This window comes from Indicator indicator, chromosome 1 (assembly GCF_027791375.1).
Source record: "Indicator indicator isolate 239-I01 chromosome 1, UM_Iind_1.1, whole genome shotgun sequence".
Taxonomy (NCBI): domain Eukaryota; kingdom Metazoa; phylum Chordata; class Aves; order Piciformes; family Indicatoridae; genus Indicator; species Indicator indicator.
Genome location: NC_072010.1, coordinates 2890065 through 2912222, shown reverse-complemented (window position 1 = coordinate 2912222; position 22158 = coordinate 2890065). Strand labels below are relative to the sequence as shown.

At 48.4% G+C, this 22158-nt stretch overlaps 1 protein-coding gene across 2 annotated transcripts in view; it reads right to left on the bottom strand.

The window, feature by feature from the left end:
* Window positions 1–19642: 19642 nt before the first annotated feature.
* Window positions 19643–22158, bottom strand: part of ACER3 (alkaline ceramidase 3) — an 87531-nt gene continuing 85015 nt past the window's right edge. For both annotated transcript variants that reach the window (XM_054385022.1, XM_054385031.1), the window contains 2 exons: window positions 20767–20812; window positions 19643–19711 (listed from right to left, as the gene is read on the bottom strand). In XM_054385022.1, coding sequence (XP_054240997.1) covers window positions 19658–19711; window positions 20767–20812 — 100 coding nt within the window. In that variant the 3' untranslated portion in view covers window positions 19643–19657. The remainder of the gene's footprint in view (window positions 19712–20766; window positions 20813–22158) is intronic.

Genomic DNA, 22158 nt, shown 5'->3' with positions numbered 1-22158 from the left:
TTTAGGTTGGATATTGGAATGAACTTCTTCACTGAAAGGGTTCTCCAACACTGGAACAGGCTGCCCTGGGGGGTGGTTGAATCCCCATCCCTGGAGGTGTTTAAAAGATGCAGAGATGTGGTGCTGAAGGACATGGTTTAGCAGCAGACTTGGTGGAGTTAGAGAATGGTTGGCCTCGATGTTCTTAAAGGTATTTTTCAATCAAACCAATTCTTTAATGCTCTGATTCTAACTTTAAATGTGGCCAGTGCAGGCTCAGGCAGTGCATACATGGTGTTGAGGTCCCCTAATTCTTCAGGGAGGGCTTCTCCCCCATCCCCCAGACTACAATATCACAGCATCAGAGTACATCAGAGGTTGGAAGGGAGCTCCAGAGATCAGCAGGTCCAACCCCCCTGCCAGAGCAGGATCACTTAGGGTAGTCCAAACAGGAATGCATCCAGGTGGGTTTGGAAAGTCTCCAGAGAAGGAGACTCCACAACCCCCCTGGGCAGCCTGTTCCAGGGCTCTGTCACCCTCACTGCAAAGAAATTTCTCCTCTTGTTGAGATGAAATCTCTGTTCAAGTTTGTCTCCATTGTTCCTTGGCTTATCACTGTGAACCACTGATAAGAGCCTGGCCCCCTCCACTTGACACTCACCCCTCAGATATTGATAGGCATTGATCAGATCCCCTCTCAGCCTCCTCTTCTCCAGGCTAACCAGCCCCAGGGCTCTCAATCTCTCTTCATAGGGGAGATGCTCAAGTCCCCTAAGCATCCTCCTGGCTCTCCCTGGGATTCTCTCCAGCAGGTCTCTGTCTCTCTTGAACTGGGGAGCCCAAAACTGGACACAGGATTCCAGGTGTGGTCTCAGCAGGGCAGAGTAGAGAGGGAGAAGAACTTCCCTAGCCCTGCTGGACACACCTTTCCTGATGCATCCCAGGATCCCATTGGCTCTCTTGGCCACAAGAGCACATTGCTGTCCCATGCAGAACTTGCTGCCCACCAGCACTCCAAGGTCTTTCTCTGTGGAGCTGCTTTCCAGCAGGGCAGCCTCTAACCTGTACTGGTGCCTGCTGTTATATGCTTAAGGTCCACCTAAGCTTTTGCAAACCCTGCTGAGTTTGCTGTATTTTTTTTTTTCCTTACAACCTCATTTACTTAGCCTTCCAGATTGCTTTCCCCCCTTGCTTTTACACAACACAACCTGCATTAGTCAAATAAATGCAGAAGGCTACACTCTCTGAGCAGACCTTTTGTGCTGCCAAGAAGCTGTTGCCTCATCAAATCTGTGTTCACTCACTCAGGGATCCATGTTGTGGCTGCTGTGGCATGCAGGTGAGTCAAGAATTGAGGCTTTTATTATTTTTTTTTTCCTGTGTGTTTCAGATCCTTGGTGTTTTTTTCTTTTTCTTCAAAGGAGTCGGTGTTGCACAACCTATGGGGAAGAGCAATGGAGAAGGGACCAGGAAAGCTCTGATCCTGTAGGGGAAAAAAAAGGGAATTGTTCATCTGTCTTTTGTAGGAAAAAAAATGATATCCAGCTCAGAGTTTGCATGTTCTGTTTGGCAGTGTGGGAGGAAAAGAAGTTGTTCCATTTCTCTCTCTCTTATGAAGAGTGGCTGAATGTTGTTCAGCATGGAGAAAAGGAGGTTGAGGGGAGACCTTCTCACTCTGCAACTCAGAATCACAGAATTAACCAGGTGGGAAAAGACCTTCAGGATCAGCAAGTCCAACCTATCACCCAACACCATCTAATCAACTCAACCAGGGCACTGAGTGCCTCATCCAGGCTTATTTTAAACACTTCCAGGGCTGGTGACTCCACCACCTCCCTGAAAGGAGGCTGGAGTAAAGTGGGTGTTGGTCTCTTCTCCCTAGTAATGAGTGATAGGATGAGAGGAAATGGCCTTGAGTTGCACCAGAGGAGGTTTAGGTTGAAGATCAGAAGAAATTTCTTCACTGAAAGGGTTCTCAGACACTGGAACAAGCTCCACAGGGAGGTGGTTGAATCCTCACCCATGAAGGTGTTTAAAAGCCACAGAGGGTCATGGTTTAGTGCCAGACTTGGTCCAGTTAAATAATGGATGGACTCAATGATCTTAAAGGTCTTTTCCAGCCAAAATGGATTTATGGTTCTACGATTCTCCTGACTCTGCAACCTGACCAGCTCTTGCTGCCACTATGCCTGATCTCATTAACAAAGCTCTGCCAGGCCTGGCTGGGATTTGGACAGGAGGTCTAGGGAAAAGACAGGTGTTGCAAGAAGTGGCAGGGCTGATTCACAACTTGGCTACCTTCCCTCTGAATCAGCAGGAAAATAATTAATATCCCAGGCTAGCAGCGGGGGACGCGCAGCCAGCTAGGTAATTGCACGGTCCTCCTTGCACTCCTGAGGTCCTCCTGGTTTTTTAATAACTCCAGAAACCTCACTCACTTGCCAGTGGTGAAGAAAGGGCTGGATTCATTAGCACACAAGTGCACTCTGAGAAGCATTTGGGAAGGCAAAAGGAAGACAAAATGATTTGCTTTGCCTTAAATTCTCAGCGGAGCCTCAGCTGGGTGAGGGTTCGAAGCCTAAATCACAGAAGCATAGGAGCATAGAATGGGCTGGGCTGGAAGGGAGCTCCAAAGGTCATCCAGTCCAACTCCTCCCCACTGTCAGCAGGGACATCCTCAACTAGATCAGGTTGCCCAGAGCCCTGTCAAGCCTCACCTTGAATATCACCAGGGATGGAGCCTCAACCACCTCCCTGGACAACCTGTTCCAGTGTTCCATCACCCTCATAGTGAAGAACTTCTTCCTGACATCCAATCTAAATCTGCTCTTCTCTAGTTTGAAGCCATTGTCCTATCTTGTCTTGCTTCTTGTCCTATCTCTGCAGGCCTTTGTCAACAGTCTATCCCCTTCCTTCTTGTAGCTCACTTCATGTACTGGAACACTGTTTTTGGTCTCCCTGGAGCCTTCTCTTCTCCAGGCTGAACACCCCCAGCTCCCTCAGCCTGTCCTTGTAGCAGAGCTGCTCCAACCCCCTGAGCATTTTTGTGGCCCTCCTCTGGACCCTGCTACATCAGGTCCATGTCCTTCCTATATTGAGGGCTCCAGAGCTGGATGCAGTATTCCAGGTGAGGTCTCACCAGAGCAAAGTGTCAGAATCCCCTCTCTGGCTCTGCTGCCAACACTGCTTTTGAAGCAGCCCAGGCTGCCATTGGCCTTCTGTGCTGCAAGCTCACCCTGCCTGCTCCTGGCCAGCTTCTCATCCATCAGCAGCCCCAAGTCCTTCTCCCAGGTGCTGCATCCTTCAGGAGGCTTTGGTGTTGCTTGAAGGGTTCCAATGGGGACAGCACTATCTCACAGAATGGTAGGGGCTGGAACTGACCTCCAGAGATCATTGAGTCCAACCCCCCTGCCAAGGCAGGTTCACCTAGAGAAGGTCACACAGGGACATGTCCAGGCAGGTTTTTAAAGTCTCCAGAGATGGAGACTCTACCACCTCTCTGAGCAGCCTGTTCCAGTGCTCCATCACTCTTACATTAAAGAAGTCCATCTCATGTTTAGATGGAACTTCTTATACTCAGGTTTGTGCCTGTCACTGGGCACCACTGGGTAAAGGCTGGCCCCATCCTGCTGCCACCCAGCCTTTCAGTATTTGGAAGCATTCCTGAGAGCTCCCCTCAGTTTTCTCTTTTCCAGAAGTGCCAGTTCTCTCAGTCTTTCCTTATAAGAGAGATGCTCCAGTCCCCAAATCATCTTTGTAGCCCTTTGCTGTACCCTCCCCAGCAAGTCCCTTTCCTTCTTGAACTGAGGAGCCCAGAACTGGACACAATATTCCAGGTGAGCCCTCACCAGCGCAGAAGAGAGGGGAGGAGAACCTCCCTTGACTTGCTGGCCACACTCTTCTTGATGCACCCCACTGGCTTCAATCCATTCCCTCTTGTCCTGTCACCACAAGCCCCTGTAAAAAGTCCCTCCCCAGCTCTCCTGCAGCCCCCTTCAAGTACTGGAAGGCTGTTCTAAGGTCTCCCTGGAGCCTTCTCTTCTCCAGGCTGCACAGCCCCAACTCTCCCAGCCTGTCCCCACAGGGGAGGTTCTCCAGCCCTCTGATCATCTTTGCAGCCCTCCTCTGGTCCTGCTCCAACAGTTCAATGTCCTTCTTGTGCTGGGTTCACCAGAACTGGACACAGTACTGCAGGTGGGGGCTCATAAGAGCAGAGTAAAGGGGCAGAATCACCTCCCTCATCCAGCTGCTCACACTGCTTTGGATGTCCTGAGTGGTGTTTAAACACTGATTTCCCTTAAATCCATCCCAAGATTCCATCATGGGTTTGGGTTTTTGCTGTGATGGTTGTACAAAACTGATGAGAGGCTGTTGATGTGCCCCAGGATGCCTGCTGGAGAGGAAGAGGTCTGCTGGGACCTGATATCACAGAATCACCACAGAATTAACCAGGCTGGAAAAGACCTTCAAGATCATCCAGTCCAACCTATCACCCAACTCCATCTAATCAACTCAACCATGGCACTGAGTGCCTCATCCAGGCTGATTTTAAACAATTCCAGGGCTGGTGACTCCTCCACCTCCCTGGGCAGCACATTCCAGCGGCCAATCTCTCTTTCTGGGAAGAATATGGATCACAGAATCACAGAATAGGCTGGGTTGGAAGGGACCTCTGAATGAAGCTCATCCAGTCCAACCCTCTCTGCAGTCAGCAGGGACATCCTCAACTAGATCAGGTTGCCCAGAGCCCTGTCAAGCCTCACCTTGAATGTTCTCAGGGAAGAGGCACCAACCACCTCCCTCACAAATCACAGAATTGTTTCAGTTGGAAAAGACCTCTAAGATCATCTAGTCCAACCATCAACCCAGCACCACCATGAGCATTAAACCCTGTCCCCAAAGTGCCATGTCCACACCTTTCTTGAACACCTTCAGGGATGGTGACTCCACCTCCTTCCTGGCAGCCTGTTCCAATCCATGACCACTCTTGCAGGGAAGAAATTTTTCCTAATCTCCAATCTAAACCTCTCCTGGCACAATTTCAAACCCTTTCTTCTCATCCTATCACCTGATACTAGGGAAAAGAGACCAACCCTCACCTCTTTCCAATCTCATTTCAGGGAGGTGGTTGAGGCTCCATCCCTGGAGCTGTTTGCAGCCAGGCTGGATGAGGCTGTGGCCAGCCTGCTGTAGTGTGAGGTGTCCCTGGCCATGGCAGGGGGGTTGGAACTGGATGATCTTTGAGGTCCCTTCCAACCCTGACTGATTCTGTGATTCTATTTGTAGAGAGCAATGAGGCTTCCCCTCAGCCTCCACTTCTGCAGAATAAACAACCCCAGGTCCTCAGCTGCTCCTCACCAGAGCTGTTCTCCAGACCCTTCACCAGCTTCATTGCCCTTCTCTGGACACACTCCAGCACCTCAATGTCTTTCTTGTAGTGAGGAGCCCAAAAGTGAACCCAGGATTTGAGGTGACCCTCACCAGTGCTGAGTATAGGGCTATGATCCCTTCCCTACTCCTGCTGGCCACAGCACTCCTGATAGAGGACAGGATAGTGGTCCTGGTACAGGATAAAAGTCATCTACTCTATCCTGAACACAAACATCATGTGATGGGAATGTATCCCATTGATTATTAGAAATCCTTGGCTTCTGTGATAAGCCACAGCTTCTCCAGAGGGATGCACATGAGCAGAGTGGCTGCAGAGCAAATTGACAGTGGACTGTCAGATTCAGGGGGATGTGGCAGAGATCTTCAGCAGAAACAAGGCCATGAGGTGAACCAGCCCCTCCTGCTTCAACTCACAGAATCATAGAATTGTCAGGGCTGGAAGGGTCCTCAGGAATCATCCAGTTCCAACCCCCCTGCCATGGCCAGGGACACCTCACACTAGAGCAGGTTGCTCAGAGCCACATCCAGCCTGGCTGCAAAAACCTCCAGGGATGGAGCCTCAACCACCTCCCTGGGCAACTTGTGCCAGTGTTTCACTACCCTCATTGTCAAGGACTTCTTCCTAACCTCCACTCTGAATCTCCCCACTTCCAGCTTTATTCCATTCCCCCCACTCCTGTCACTACCCGATATCATAAAAAGTCCCTCCCCAGCTTTCTTGGAGCCCCCTTCAGATACTGGAAGGCCACAAGAAGGTCTCCTCAGAGCCTTCTCCAGACTGAACAGCCCCAACTCTTTCAGTCTGTCCTCATAGGAGAGGTGCTCCAGCCCTCTGATCATCCTGGTGGCCCTTCTCTGCACACCTTCCAGCATGTCCATATCCCTCTTGGAATAGAGGCTCCAGAACTGGATGCAGTACTCCAGGTGGGGTCTCAGCAGAGCTGAGCAGAGGGGGAGAATCACCTCCCTTGCCCTGCTGGCCACACTTCTCTTGATGCAGCCCAGGCTCTGGTTGGCTTTCTGGGCTGCAAATTAATGCCAGCAGCAAGGAAACACAGCTGAGGTTTGTTTGCTTTTCAGATTAATCTGCATGACAATATCCCTCCTGTGACAGCTTCAGCCTATATTGGTTCACAGGTTCCCATCTTGTAACTAGCACTGCATCTTGTTTTCATTCCAACCAAGGTGGGATGTTAAAAATAAGAAGATTAAGAAAGAAAGTAAAAAAAAAAAAAAAAAAAACTGAAGAAATTGAAGGAAAAGGAAAAAGAAAAAAAAAGAGGAACAATAAACCCCAGACCACAAACAAAACCCTTGGAGGGCTGCAAAGGAACAAACTCCTGTTCAGCAATGACTCACAAATGTCTGGACAGGTTTGCCTGGGTGCAGAGTGGATTTGGCTGTCCTGTTCATCACTCCTCTTACCTGAGGAGAAGCAGCTGGACTTGTCCCCAGGCTCCTACAAGACTGCAATCCTTTAACAGATGTGCTGGGTTCCACTGCTGGGCAGTGAGTCAACACAGCAGCTCAGAGGGAAAAGGCCCCCACACAAATCACTGCAGCTCTGCTGAGGGCTCTGACACCAGGTTACATCAGCAGAGTAGCTCCATTAATTCAATTTTCTGTGGGATCAGGGGAGCTGCTCTTCATTAGCATTCACCTGCCTGGTCTCAGAGATGAGAAACCACCAAGTCAGAGCCCTCTGTGCCTCAAGGTGTTGCTGGGTGCTGAGCTGTGGGTGCAGGCTCCACAGGAGCTGCACAGACCAAGCTCTGGCTTGTCCCCACTGCATGTCAGCACCATTAATTACTGCTAATTTCATTAAGCTGCTGTGTGCCTCTTGCATGCAAATCACCAAGTCAGTCTCAGTGAAGGAGATTAATGAGGTTGGGCTTTGCTTTTTTTTTTTTTTTTTTTTTCCAGTGGCTATTTGGGTTGCTGAAGCAGCTGGGAAGTGTCATGCACTGAAACCCTTGGGTGTTGTGTGTGAGCAAGGTGAGATACTCACCTTGAATTTAGGAGCCAGGATGCTGAAGTAACTGTCTCAGTTACAAACCAGGGCTGAAGCTGGGCCCAAGCCAACCTCAGGAGGTTCAGCAAGACCAAGGGCAGGGTCCTGCATCTGGGTCAGGACAATCCCAAGCACCAATATAGGCTGGGCAGGGACTGGCTGGAGAGCAGCCCTGAAGAAAAGGACTTGGGGGTGCTGGGGGATGAGAAGCTCAGCAGGAGCTGTCAATGTGCACTTGCAGCCCAGAAAGCCAACCAGAGCCTGGGCTGCAGCAAGAGAAGTGTGGCCAGCAGGGCAAGGGAGGTGATTCTCCCCCTCTGCTCCACTCTGCTGAGACCCCACCTGGAGTACTGCATCCAGTTCTGGAGCCCCTAGTACAGGAAAGATCTGGATGTGTTGGAATGTGTCCAGAGAAAGGCCATCAGGATGAGCAGAGGGCTGCAGCACCTCTGCTATGAGGACAGACTGAGAGAGTTGGGGCTGTTCAGTCTGGAGAAGAGAAGGCTCTGAGGAGATCTTACTGTGGCCTCCCAGTATCTGAAGGGGACTACAAGAAAGCTGGGGAGGGACTTTTTAGGGTGTCAGGGAGTGATAGGACTGGGAGGAATGGAGCAAAACTAGAAGTGGGGAGACTCAGATTGAATGTTAGGAAGAAGTCCTTGACAATGAGGGTGGTGAGACACTGGAACAGGTTGCCCAGGGAGGTGCTGGAAGCCTCATCCCTGGAGATGTTTAAGGCCAGGCTGGATGTGGCTGTGAGCAACTTGCTCTAGTGTGAGGTGTCCCTGCCCATGGCAGGGGGGTTGGAACTGGATGATCCTTGAGATCCCTTCCAATCCTAACAATTCTATGATTCTAAGTCCATGAAGCTTCTGTTTGGTGGTTGGGATGTTTTATCCATCACAAATGGTGCTTCATGCATTAGTTCTGTCCTGGCAAACCCAGAGTCCCTCATGTGCACAAGGTGGAGGAGGAGGACATCATCCCAGGAGGCAGTCAGGAGCATCTCCTTCAGCTCCAGGTCTCACCATATTATCCCATCTTGGGCTCTCAGGTGACTGAGGCTGCATCCAGAGTTTTGTCCTTGTCCTGCCTCTGCTGAACCTTCCTCCTGTGCCAGCACAACTGTGGTGGAGCTGTGTGTCTGTCCTGTCCCCATGGGTGTCTGTCCTGTCCCCATGGCAACCTATCAGAGGAGCTCTGCTGGTGTTGGACCTACCACCTTCAAGCAACCCAAGTTTGCTCTGTCTTAGCTGTTGGAGAAAGGTCTGTTTGGGGAGGCAGAGACAGGGCAGATGGCCCTGAAGATGTTCCTGAGGACACAGAGGGGCTCCTGGGTAGTGCCAGATCACATCCATCCAGTTCAAATCCTGTTTTCCATGAGGCCAGCAGGCAATGTAAGGATGGTCAACAGCAGTGTGTTGAGTGCTTGGTCTCTCTAGGTAAGAGCCAAGCCAAGATCACTGCCTGAGGTGCATTCACAGCAAACCCAAGCCACCACTGACCCACATGGAAGACAGATCCATCAGAGGTCTATTAGTGACTCCCCCTCTCTTCTGCTCTTGTGAGACTCCACCTGGAGTACTGTGTCCAGTTCTGGTGCTCCCAACACAAGGACACTGATCTGTTGAGAGTGGGCCCAGGGGAGGCCACAAAGAAGATCAGAGGGCTGGAGAACCTCCCCTGTGGGGACAGGCTGAGGGAGTTAGGGCTGTGCAGCCTGGAGAAGACTCCAGGGAGACCTTAGAGCAGCCTTCCAGTACCTGGGAAGGGACATTTTACAAGGGTTTGTATTGACAGAATGAGAGGGAATGGATTGAAGATTGAGGAGGGAAGATTTAGACTGGAGATTAGGAAGAAATTCTTCACTGTGAGGGTGGTGAGACACAGGCACAGGCTGCCCATGGAGGTTGTGGATGCCCCCTCCCTGGAGGTGTACAAGACCAGGATGGACAGGGCCTTGAGCAACCTGTTCTGGTTGTCTAGGTGGTGTCCCTGTCCTTAGCAGGGGGGGGTTGGAATTAGATGATCTGCAAGGTCCCTTCCAACCCAAACCATTCTATGATCCTCTCCACCATCTCCATGCAGGCAGCACCAAAGTTCCAGCTCCTTTGCCAAACTGGCATCCACTGTCTCCATTGTGGGTACAGCACTGAGCACAGCCAGGTCTGGTTAGAGCCACTGGGACTGAAGTGCTGCAAAGACAGAGCTTTAGATTTAGTCTCTAGAACAGGCTGAATAAAGAACAAACAAGTGGGGGAGGGAGTTATGAGCAGGGGCTGGGGGGAAGTGAAGAGGGAATGAGAAATTAATAAAGCTGCAAGGAAATGGCAGGCCTTGGAAGGGAATTGTCAAGCTCCAAATTGAATTTTCTGGTTGGGAGGAGGGCTTTGATAGAACCACAGTGTTTTTATCCCCAGGGAAATTTCCAAGGATTACTCAGCCCTAGGCTGGCTGCAGGCTCAAAAGGCAAAGCTGGATTTCATCCAGCCCCAGTGTTCAGGCAGTGCTTGCCTGCAGAGGTTGGATGTGTGCAGCACCACCAAGGGGAGGTGGCACTGGTTCCCCCAGACATTTGCACCACTGCTTATGAGGTTTTCTTGCCCTGTAGTTTGGCCTCTGAGGATTTAATTCAAGGTTGACCCTGTGGAGAGCCAGCTGCAACACATGAGCAGGAGAAAAGGAGGTTTCTGAGTAGGGTCTAGAACAGCTCTCTGATGGGGAAAGACAAAGAATTTGGTCTTTTTAGTCTGGAAAAGAGAAGACTCAGAGGAGGGGATCTCATCAATGTTTATAAATACTGGGTATCAGGAGGATGGGACCAGGCTTTTCTCAGTGTTTAATATTTGTATCAGTGCTACAGCCAGTGGGATTGAGGCACCATCAGCCTCAAGTGTGCAGATGACACCAAGCAGAGTGGTGCTGTCAATACACCAGAGGGACAGGATGGCATCCAGAGGGACCTGGACAAGCTGGAGAGGTGGTGCCCAGGTGAACCTCATGAGGTTCAACAAGAGCAAGTGCAGGGATCTGCCCCTGGCCTGGAAGAATCCTCACTCTCAATACAGACTGGGGGAGGAGGGGATAGAAAGCAGCCCTGAGGAAAAGGACTTGGGGGTGCTGAAGGATGAGAAGCTGGACAGGAGCAGGCAGGGTGAGGCCAATGGCAGCCTGGGCTGCATCAAAAGCAGCACTGCCAGCAGATCCAGAGAGGAGATTCTGACACTTTGCTCTGCTCTGGTGAGACCTCACCTGGAGTACTGCATCCAGGTCTGGAGCTCTCAATACAGGAAGGACATAGACCTGATGGAGCAGGTCCAGAGGAGGGTCACAAAAATGCTCAGGGGGTTGGAGCAGCTCTGCCCTGAGGACAGGCTGAGGGAGCTGGGGGTGTTCTGTCTGGAGAAGAGAAGGCTCCAGGGAGAACTAACAGCAGCCTGCCAGAACCTGAAGGGAGCTACCATAAGGCTGGAGAGAGACTGTTTGCAAAGGCCTGCAGTGATAGGACAAGAGGCAATGGCTTCAAACTAGAGAAGAGCAGATTTAGATTGGATATCAGGCAGAAGTTCTTCACCATGAGGGTGATGGAACACTGGAACAGGTTGCTCAGGGAGGTGGTTGAGGCTCCATCCCTGGAGCTATTCAAGATTAAGACTCAACGAGGCCCAGGGCAACCTGATCTAGTTGGGGATGTCCCTGCTGACTCTAGGGAGGTTGGACTGGATGACCTTTAGAGGTCTCTTCTGGCCTGCATCATTCTATGGTTCTCTGATTCTACTTGTGCACCCACTAGTCAAGACATACAACCACCCACCTAGCAAACAGCCATCAAGTCAGACAGGCCAGCCCCATACCCAGCAACAAAAAAGCCAAGAGACACCTGGACAAGTTGTTATTTAACCCCAAAAAATTCTTTAATCATTTGAACTATAAAGACACAAATTAGTGCTTGACTGCAGCATGAATAACCAAAGAAATACATAAAATATTTCAAAGCCACTGTGCTTTGCAAAACAAGAAACAGGCTGATACATAGAAAGCCTCATGTTAGTTACCAGCTGGTTTGGGGAGGAAGAATCAGGTCAGTGTATCAAAATCTTCAGTGAAGGCTGCTCCTTGCAGCTCTCTTTCACAAATCAGCTGTCCTTCATCTGTCACACTATCTGCAACACCATACTGAATGTCAGGGGGGAAAACCCCACACTTTAGAACTGATAGTGTGCCCATGTTAGACAGTTTGGTCAGGTTCAGTTTTGGGCTCCAGCAGATCCAGGGAGGTTCTCCTCCCCCTCTACTTTGCCCTAGTGAGGCCCCACATGGAATATTGCATCCAGTTCTGGGCTCCCCAGTTCAGGAGGGACAGGGATCTGCTGGAGAGAGTCCAACAGAGGGCTCCAAGGATGCTGAAGGGACTGGAGCACTGCCTGATGAGGAAAGGCTGAGAGCCCTGGGGCTGGTTAGTCTGGAGAGGAGAAGACTGAGAGGGGATTTAATAAATGTTGATAAATATCTGAGGGTTGGGGGTCGAGAGGCAGGGGACAGGCTCTGCTCACTTGTGCCCTGTGATAGGACAAGGGGCAATGGATATAAACTACAGCACAGGAGGCTGCACCTCAACATGAGGAGGAACTTCTTCACTGTGAGGGCCCCAGAGCACTGGAACAGGCTGCCCAGAGAGGTTGTGGAGTCTCCTTCTCTGGAGACTTTCAAGACCTATCTGGATGCGTTCCTGTGTGATCTATGGTCCTGCTCTAGCAGGGGGGTTGGACTGGAAGATCTTTGGAGGTCCCTTCCAACCCCTAACATCCTGTGCTCCTGTGATGCTGTAATGCATGGGGTGTTTCATGGCCATTGCAGGGTGCCAGAAGTTGTTTGCTAAGACAACAAACACCTTCAGTACATTAAGCTGAGTTCAAGAGTCAACATCCAACAGTTAGTTGGGAAGATCAAGAGAAAAATCAGTTCCTGTTCAGCCTGAGGAGTAACTACTGCTTCTGCTGCTTGAAAAAAATCTTTTCTTCCAAAAGCCAGGGAACAACAGTGCACACAAGCAAAAATCCTCCTAGAGTGACTAACCAAGGATTTAATTCAGAAAACTAAATTAATTTAGAAAAATGTGGTCTATGGTTTGCTGTCAGCATGTGTGAGAGCCCATTCTATCCAACACTGGCTTTGGAGAAATACATTCCAGAGCTTGGGGGAAAAGAAGGGTGAATCTGAGATTGTGCTTAGCAGCAATTCCTGTGGCCAAATAATCAAAAGGCTTTTGATCTTTGCATTTTAAAAGCTCAATCTGCTCTGAACGTTGGGCAGACCCAGCTTGTGTGAAATATGTGCAAAATCGATTCGCAGGCACTGGTTTAGGGTCTTGAATTAATTGGCTGGGTTCTGGACTTGGCTCTTCTTAAATCTGCAACTGCATCCTCAGTCACTTTTAATGAGTAAAAAGGGAGAATTAAGTACAGTAAGAGCTTCAGGGCAGCAGCCTGGCCCCCAGAGTTATCCATCTGAATCTCCTAGTCCTTTCTGAGGCATCTGGATGGGAGCTCCAGTAACAGGGCTGTGCATAAAGTGCATTGCGTCGACTGCTCTGCCCTCACCCTGCCTCTCATCAGCTACACACACACCAAAACAACCACCAGCTGTGGGGCTACAGCCCTCAACCAGCTTTCAACAGCTGAAAGGGACATGGGGGAAGGGGATCAGGCTCAAGTCTGAGCCAAGCAGAAGGAGCCATATTTCTGGAAAGCCATAAAAAAGGAGAAGCATAGGCAGCAGGTCAAGGGAGGTGATTCTCACCCTCTACTCCACTCTGCTGAGACCCCACCTGGAGTACTGCATCCAGTTCTGGAGCCCCTGATACAAGAAGGATCTGGAGGTGCTGGAAGGTGTCCAGAGAAGGGCCAGGAGGATGAGCAAAGGGCTGGAGCTGCTCTCTTATGGGGACAGACTGAGAGAGTTGGGGCTGTTCAGTCTGGAGAAGGCTCTGAGGTGACCTTCTTGTGGCCTTCCTGTATCTGAAGGGGGCTACAAGAAAGCTGGGGAGGGACTTTTTAGAGTGTCAGGTAATGATAGGACTAGGGGGAGTGGAACAAAACTAGAAATGGGTAGATTTAGATTGGAAGTCAGTCAGGAAGAAGTTCTTCATCATAAGGGTGGTGAGACACTGGAACAGGTTGCCCAGGCAGGTGGTAGAAGCCCCATCCCTGGAAGTTTTTAAGGCCAGGCTGGGTGGGTTCTGAGCAACCTGATGTAGTGTGAGGTATCCCTGGCCATGGGAGGGGGGCTGGAACTAGATGATGCTTGAGGTCCCTTCCAACCCTGACACTTCTATGATTCTATGAAAAGGAGCCTGTGTCTGTCTCCTGCAAGCGGGAGAATCTGTAACCAAATCCAGACTGACCTCCCATCCAACAAGGTCTTTTGTCTTAGGGATCCCAGGAGGAAACACAGCCTTAGCTCTGAGAAAAGACTTGCAACAAAGAGATCAGGCACTTGGCAGCTGCAGGCAGTCATGAGCAAGGAGCTGAACAAAGAAGCCCAAACCCAATCTCTTCCAAGTTGTACAGTGTGTTCTCTGCTGGTAAGGTTAGGGACCCTCACACAGAGCCGGCAGAGGACGTTCCAGACGGATAAGAAATGTTTTCATTCACGTAGGAAACAATCCGTGCCACGTTCTGGCCTCATGCAAAACCAGCTGAGTCATCCACAGCCAACCAAATGGAACAGTCTGCATCACCTCTGTGCTGCAGAGTGCAGAGTCAGCATGGAAAGTTAGGTGTAGAAACAGCAAAACATTCAAGCTTCTTACCGAAGCAGCTAAAGCGCAGCTGTGGGGAGGGTGTTTGATGTAACACTACAGGATTCTGTGCTTCATCTTTTCTTATTCTCTTTCCATGTAAGGCTTACTTAATCTCCTTTTGGCTTTTGCTTCTTACAGGTAATAAAGCCTCCACCATTTATTCCTCTTCACACTAGTCTATACCATTTATCCCTCTCCACACTGAAGCCTCCTCCATTTATCCCTCTCCACTCTAGACTCCACCAATTACCACTCTCCACACTAAAGCCTCCACCATTTATCCCTCTCCACGCTAAAGCCTCCTCCATTTATCCCTCTCCACTCTAGAATTCACCAGTTATCCCTCTCCACACTAAAGCCTCCACCATTTATCCCTCTCCACGCTACAGCCTCCTCCATTTATCCCTCTCCACACTAAAGCCTCCACCATTTATCCCTCTCCACGCTAAAGCCTCCTCCATTTATCCCTTTCCACTCTAGAATTCACCAGTTATCCCTCTCCACACTAAAGCCTCCACCATTTATCCCTCTCCACGCTACAGCCTCCTCCATTTATCCCTCTCCACACTAAAGCCTCCTCCATTTATCCCTCTCCACACTAAAGCCTCCTCCATTTATTCCTCTCCACACTAAAGCCTCCTCCATTTATCCCTCTCCACGCTAAAGCCTCCTCCATTTATCCCTTTCCACTCTAGAATTCACCAGTTATCCCTCTCCACACTAAAGCCTCCACCATTTATCCCTCTCCACGCTACAGCCTCCTCCATTTATCCCTCTCCACACTAAAGCCTCCTCCATTTATCCCTCTCCACACTAATAACTCCACCATTTATCCCTCTCCACACTAAAGCCTCCTCCATTTATTCCTCTCCACACTAAAGCCTCCTCCATTTACCCCTCTCCACACTAAAGCCTCCTCCATTTATCCCTCTCCACACTAAAGCCTCTTCCATTTATCCCTCTCCACACTGAACTCCCACAGTTAAGCAGCATTTTGCAGTCAAAGCCTCCCACTGCCTACTTACAAAGTGCAGATGGAGTTTAATCTTTACATCGTTTTACCTGAATGTGGTAATTTAAGTTATGGGGCACACATTCTGCCAAAACTAAGGTGACCTCCTGGATTCTGAGGTCTACTGAAGGAAAGAGCAGTGCTGCTTTGTCAGAGCTCCTCTTCCACTGAGGAAAGTGGTATTGAGTTGTTCCACCACCTGCTATTCAGAAGCTAAAAATATATCCACAGAGAGAAAGAGGTTTTAAAACCCCCTCAGTATTACTGAAATTCTTGAATGCAGACTAAACAAGGTGGTAGTGACTGTGGGAAACACTCTGTGGTCCTGGGAGGGTTTTTCTGTTGCTAACTTTCACATGGAGGAGGGGAAGTAAAAAAAAAAAGCAAACAAACCCTCATTTATCTGCTTGAAATCAGGTGTTGGAAGCAAATGCCCTTAAGAACCAAGTGCATTTCCAAGCATACAATTTCCCTTCAGCCAAACAAGACAGCACAACATCAGATTAAAAGAAAACTCCCTGTGAGACAGCATTTTCCATCACATCTCTTCCAAACCCACGTAAAACAAGTGATACCATTTGCATCTTAGCTTTAAATGGAACTTCACTGCCAAGAAGGTTTCACTTCACCTCTCCAAAGCCCTCCTACGCAGATGAACAGCAGGCTGAGCACAACCTAAGAGTGCCAGACCTGCAATGAATCAGGATGACTATGGAGAATGAAGAGAGTCAGCTGTGGATCAGGACAATACTGCTGGCCCACCTCAGGGGCTGGCCATGGTCTGAGTCAGGTTGCTGTAAGGTCTGCACATTCAGGTAGATGTAATTAAGGGCATGGGTGTTGTACTAATACATGACAGAGGTAGATTGGCAAGTGGCAGAGACTCTGACCATGGGGTAGTCTTCTCAACACTCCAGGGCAGCACATCTCCTCTCTGCTGAAAGCAAAAGCACTCAAGCCAAGTCCAGAGATGACTAACACTGCTAGCCACCAAACACTGCCTTCCAAACATGGATGAGGTGTGTCATGTCTTATCTTCACTCCTGGAGAATGCATGTCTTGAGCTGTATCCAGGCAATCTAGATTCCCAGCATAAGGTATGGTGTGGATCAGTACTGGGAGAGTAACTTTGAGGTTTTCCCCTCTTATTTCCAAGGAAGGATGAATCAGCTCAGGCTGTGCTGCTGATCTGTGCCAAGATGATGGTTGTAAGGTGGCAGCTTTCTTGGTTCCTCATAGATGTCAAAGAATCAAAGAGTTCACAGCTATCAAGTCTGTCCCAACACATCCTGTAGGATTCATATTAAATCACACCTCCTGCTTTCATAATTCCCTTTAAAGTAGCCTGAAACCTACTCCCCCCAAAAATAACAGGCTCAAAGATGACAAACCTTATGAGATGCAGTGCAGGAAAAGTTTGGGATATGCTGCTCTAAGGTTTGCAGACTAAAAATCAGCAATGTCATACAACTGATAGAAATTAAAAAAAAAAAAAAAAGAATAAAAAAAGAAGCAATTTAAGAGCCACTGAACAGTACAGGAGTAAGGATGGATTTCTTTCCAGGCACTAGAAAAGGCAGTCTGAATTTCAGTGGCATGCAGCTGAAACTGGCATTGCCATTTTCAGCCTCACTCACAAGATCTGTAAGGCAGTCAAACCAAAGCACCCATAAGTTTAGATTAATTTATGCTTAGAAGGATACAGGCAGAAATTACATTCTTCAGGGTCTAAGTTAATACAGGGTGAAAAAAAAACCAACCAAACAAAAAAAAGGCTGCTGGAAGGGGTGGTATAGAGGTGTGCATGGTCCTGGTTATTTGTAACGAAGGAAGAAGCCAATTTGTGTCCTTCTTTGAAAGATCAACTCCTCACTGACAAATGAAATGTGAATGAAAAGCTAACAGCAGCATTAAATTACCACAAGAACTTGTCCAGCTTTCCTTCAAATCCTGACAATTTAATCCAACATCTGAAAAAACAAACCACCAACTCCTCTCCCTCCCCCAAAAACCCCCCAACAACCCAGACAACTCCTAGTTGCAAATGTGTAGCAGAATCAATTAATTTCCCTACAAGATGGCATTGCAGAGATGCCTTATCAATAACTAATTGGCTTTTCAGCACACTCTGGTTCCTGCAATTACAGGGAAAACAAACAGAGTCCCCTCCTCACCCTCTTCCCCTCAAGATCCTCCAGATGCAAAACTAAGGCCACTGAAATAAAAGGTTTGGTCATGTTAAAATGACAACATCACACCTAGCAGATGTCCCAAGTGACTGTTGATATGTCTTGCTGCTGCACTGCTCCTGTTATGGGATTCTTTCCATAATTTATGAGTTAAATAAACACTGAGCAAGAAAAAAAAAAGCAAACAAAAAACAATAAAGGGGCCCAAGTGTGTGCAGAAGCCTGCTGGAGGGAGCCTGGAGGTGAACAGGCAGGCACTTATTTTTTTTCAGCTACATTTTTAACACAGTTCTCCAAATCTCTTGAGCAAACAAAAAAAATACCTTCTGGATAATTAAAGACACTTGATCCAAGATGCCATTTCCCTACCTCTGTGCTAGTTACTGCAGCCTCCTTCAATCTGAGGATCACTCAGATTTCTCAGCAGAGGTGCTGAGCTTGACCATGAGCTGGAACCTACTGACACTTAACATTTTCAGTCAGGAATCTTTCCAGTGGTTTGCTGATTACAGGCTGAAATGAGCTGCTATCAGCATGTGCTTGAATCTCTCTGAAGTCACTCAAGGTTAAGTATCTTTTGCTAGCCTTGAGTTTGGGTCTGTTGGATCCCAAGAGTCCAGGGTCAGTCCCAGAACAAAAGCCATGACTTCATTTGTGACTCACATCAGTTCAGGGTGTTACTGATGGAGACAGAGGATGAAAACAGGGGGAACAAAATACATTTAAAGGGAGGAGACCATTTTAGTCAGGACTGATTGGACAATACTCAGGACTTTGGGAGACAGCTGCATTACCCTGCCTTACTGCTGTGAGCATGTTTTAAATCAATACAGAATGGGATTTCAATCAGTCTGAGCATTTTTTTCCCCCTTCCTTCATGGTAAAAAGAATAAATCCCTCAGAGCATCAAAAACAGACAAAAATTGCATAGCATGGCAGCAGGGAAGCCCTAGGCCAGACTCTTGTCACCCCAAGACGTGAGGAGTCAAAATCACAGCCTCCAATATGAGGTATATTTTGAAAAACTCTGTTAGTTCAACATGTATTTTTTTTTAATGCTTCCTTATTTACTTTCCTCAGCTGGGTAGCTAAAAAATTGCAGAAACCAGAGGGTTTGTCCCTGCCCATTCATCCCCAAAATCTGGTTTTATAAAGGTGGTCAACTTTCCACAGACAGATTAAGAGCAAGCAAAGTGCTGCCAATCAGATTTTGGGGTATGCTCAACATCAGGCTTCTTCTTTCCTCTTTCTTCAGTATTTCTGAATGAGAAGATGCTTCTGAAAGTCAGGCCAAGACTTAAGACTTGTAAAATAAGGGAAAGACATGAATCCAAAGCTGAACTAGCACACATCTAAGGTGTTTGTCAATCTGTAGCATGAATGGGACAAAGGGAGTAAAAAGCAGGGGTAGAAAAGGGAGGCATGGAAATAATAATTATAAAAAAAAAAGTATTTCCTGCGGGTTTTTTACAGTCATTTTGCAGTCTCCTGATGGATCACTGGTCAAAAAAAAAAAAATTAGGGATTGAGTTTCCACACTCAAGCAAGAACCTCTATATAAATGCTTCATCACCATAAGTGTTTTCTGCTGGTCACACCCTGGAACATCCTTCAGGATGTACCTCAGTTGGACTAGAAAGGAAATGAAAGCCTGGTACAAAATGGCACAGGTATCCCAACTGAAATTGCAAAAGAGGCTGTGGGAAAGCACAAGAGAATAAAACCCTAAATCAACCATTACATACTTCATTAATTGTAGAAAAGTGCAAGACTAAAGTAGTTCAGGTTAAGCACTGAGTTCACTAGAGGCCACACAAATGCTCAGCTTGGCCACCAACGGCCTGGTTTTGTCATTCAGTTACTACCATGAGTTTTAAACCACAGAAAGAAGAACAACTGAAGGGGAAAAAATTAAAAAAAAAAAAAAAAAAAAAAAAAAGGTTTGCAATCCACTTCCAAAATGGTTAGTTTTTTTTGTGACCAGCACGAAATATTAGCTCAGTATCATCAGCTATACATTATATACAGAAAAATAATAACTGGGTCTTAATCTTTGTTTTAACAACTTAGAATAAAGCTGTACTAAACATTATTTCCCTAGTGTGCCAACTCTGCTCTGTCCTGGCCAGCTGGCCTAATAGCACAGAGAAGTCCTTTTAGAGGAAAAGGGACTTGAACTGATCCATAATTTTGACACTTCAAGCCACAGTTAACTGTTGAATCACTTCATTCAGCCAGGCTAGGTGATCCATCTGTGACTGCTGGGCTCTTGGTCAAAGCTTCTTGGGTGGTTCCACAAGGAGGACAGGCCATATTCCAAAAACAAACTGTGAGAAAGAAAAAAAATCAGAAGAAGGGAAAGATTTCCTGGACTATTATGGCACCTGGGACAGAAATCAAACACTGTTAACCACCACTTTCAACTGCATTGCTAGAGAGAATCCAACAGAGAGCCACGAGGATGAGTGGGGGACTTGAGCATCTCCCCTATGAAGGGAGACTGAGAGCCCTGGGGCTGTTTAGTCTGGAGAAGAGAAGACTGAGAGGGGATCTGATCAATGTCTATCAATAGCTGAGGGGTGGGTGTCAAGTGGAGGGGGCCAGGCTCTTTTGGGTGGTTCACAGTGATAAGCCAAGGAACAATGGATACAATCTTGACCAGAGAAGATTTCAGCTCAACATGAGGAGAAACTTCTTTGCAGTGAGGGTGACAGAGCCCTGGAACAGGCTGCCCAGGGGGGTTGTGGAGTCTCCTTCTCTGGAGACTTTCCAAAGCCACCTGGATGCATTCCTGTGTGGCCTGCCCTAGGTGATCCTGCTTTGGCAGGGGGGTTGGACCTGATGATCTCTTGAGGTCCCTTCCAGCCTCTGATATACTGTGAGGCTGTGATGTTCAGTCTTCAGAAGAGGGGGCTGAGGGGAGACCTCATTGCCTACAACTACCTCAAATGAGGCTGGGCTGAGGTGGGGCTTGGTCTCTGGATCTCTGGAGGTTCCTTCCAACCTCTAACATTTTGTGATTATGTGATTGCTTGGGATGTAAGTAGAAATCAAAGTTAGCACCCATCAGGAGTCATCAGTGAGTCCCAACACAAGCTTGTTAAACAACAAGTCCTTTACCATGAGGGCAGTGGAATGCACTGGAACAGGTTGCCCAGGGAGGTGCTTGAGCCCTCATCCCTGGAGATATTCAAAGTGAGGCTCAACAGGGTTCTGGGCAACCTGATCTAGTTGAGGATGTCCCTGCTGACTGCAGAGGGGGTTGGACTGGATGACCTTCAGAGGTCCCTTCCAACCCAGACCATTCTGTGATTCTAAGGTCAAAGCACAAGGTATCCAAATGCTGCCCTGCATGAGTGGACACAAAATATTGCCTGCTTACCTTCACCTTTGGCCTGTGCTTCAGGAAAAGTGTCCTTGTGTACAAACTGAGGAGAAAGAGAAAAGCATGCTTAAATTTTCACGTATAAAACAGCATATAAAAGAATAATGCTACAGTAAGCCCAGTTTTATTTTCCAACTAGAGAAGATTTCCTTCTGTGCTTGCAGAGCTCCCCATTCTGCCCAGATTCTGCCTACAGTAAATCCCTCTGTGTTAGAGTGTGATTAGCAAACTAATCTACCCTATCACCCATGTGGGGGAGGAGGGAGTGAGCCAGGGAAGTAAATACTCCCTTTGCTATGGAAAAGACTAAACAGGAACCAGAGCCTGTCATTTTGGAGGGAGGAAATTAAATCAGTGTACCACAAGATACAGCAGATGGTATGGGTGTGGTGGGGAAGCAGCACAGCTTCATTCTGCATCTGCATCCCCTTCCCAGCTCAATGTCCAGATGGAGATGGGTGCCAAGTGGTGTCTCTCAAGGGTCTGTACTGGGACCAGTGCTCTTCAATATCTTCATCAGTGATACAGACAGTGAAAGTGAGGCTCCCTCAGCAAGTTTGCTGCTGATGCCAAGCTGAGTGGTGTGGTTGATAAGTCTGAAGGATGGGGTGGGTGACATCCAGAGGGATCAAGACAGGCTGGACAAGTGGGCTGAGGAGAATCTCATGGGGTTCAATAAGGCTAAGTGCAAGGTCCTGCACCTAGGTCAGGACAACCTTCAATATCAATACAGGCTGAGGGGGCATGAAATTGAGAGCAGCCCTGCAGAAAAGGCCTTGGGGGTGCTGGTGGATGAGAAGCTGGACATGAACCAGCAATGGGCACTTACAGCACAGAAGGCAAATCACATCCTGGGCTGCATCAAACGAAGTGTGGCCAGCAGATCCAGAGAGGTGATTCTGCCACTCTGCTCTGGTGAGACCTCACCTGCAGTACTGTGTCCAGCTCTGGGGCCCCCAATGCAAGAAGGACATGATGGGTCCAGAGGAGGGCCACCAAGATATCAAAGGGCTGGAGCACCTCTCCTATGAGGACAGGCTGGCAGAGTTAGGTTCTTCAGCCTGGAGAAAAGAAGGCTCTGGGGAGACCTTATAGAAGAGTTTCACTATCTGAAGGGGACCGACAGGAAAGCTGGGAAAGGACTGTATGGAAGGGCTGTAGAAACAGGATGAGGGACAATGGTTTGAAACTGGAGCAGGGTAGATTTAGGTTGGACATTAGGAGGAAGTTCTTTACAATGAGGGTGGTGAAACACTGGAACAGGTTGCCCAGAGATATGGCTGAGGGCCCATCCGTGGAGACGTTCAAGGTCAAACTTGATGGGGCCCTGAGCAACTTGATCCAGTTGGAGGTGTCCCTGAACACTGCAAAGAGGTTGGACAAGATGAC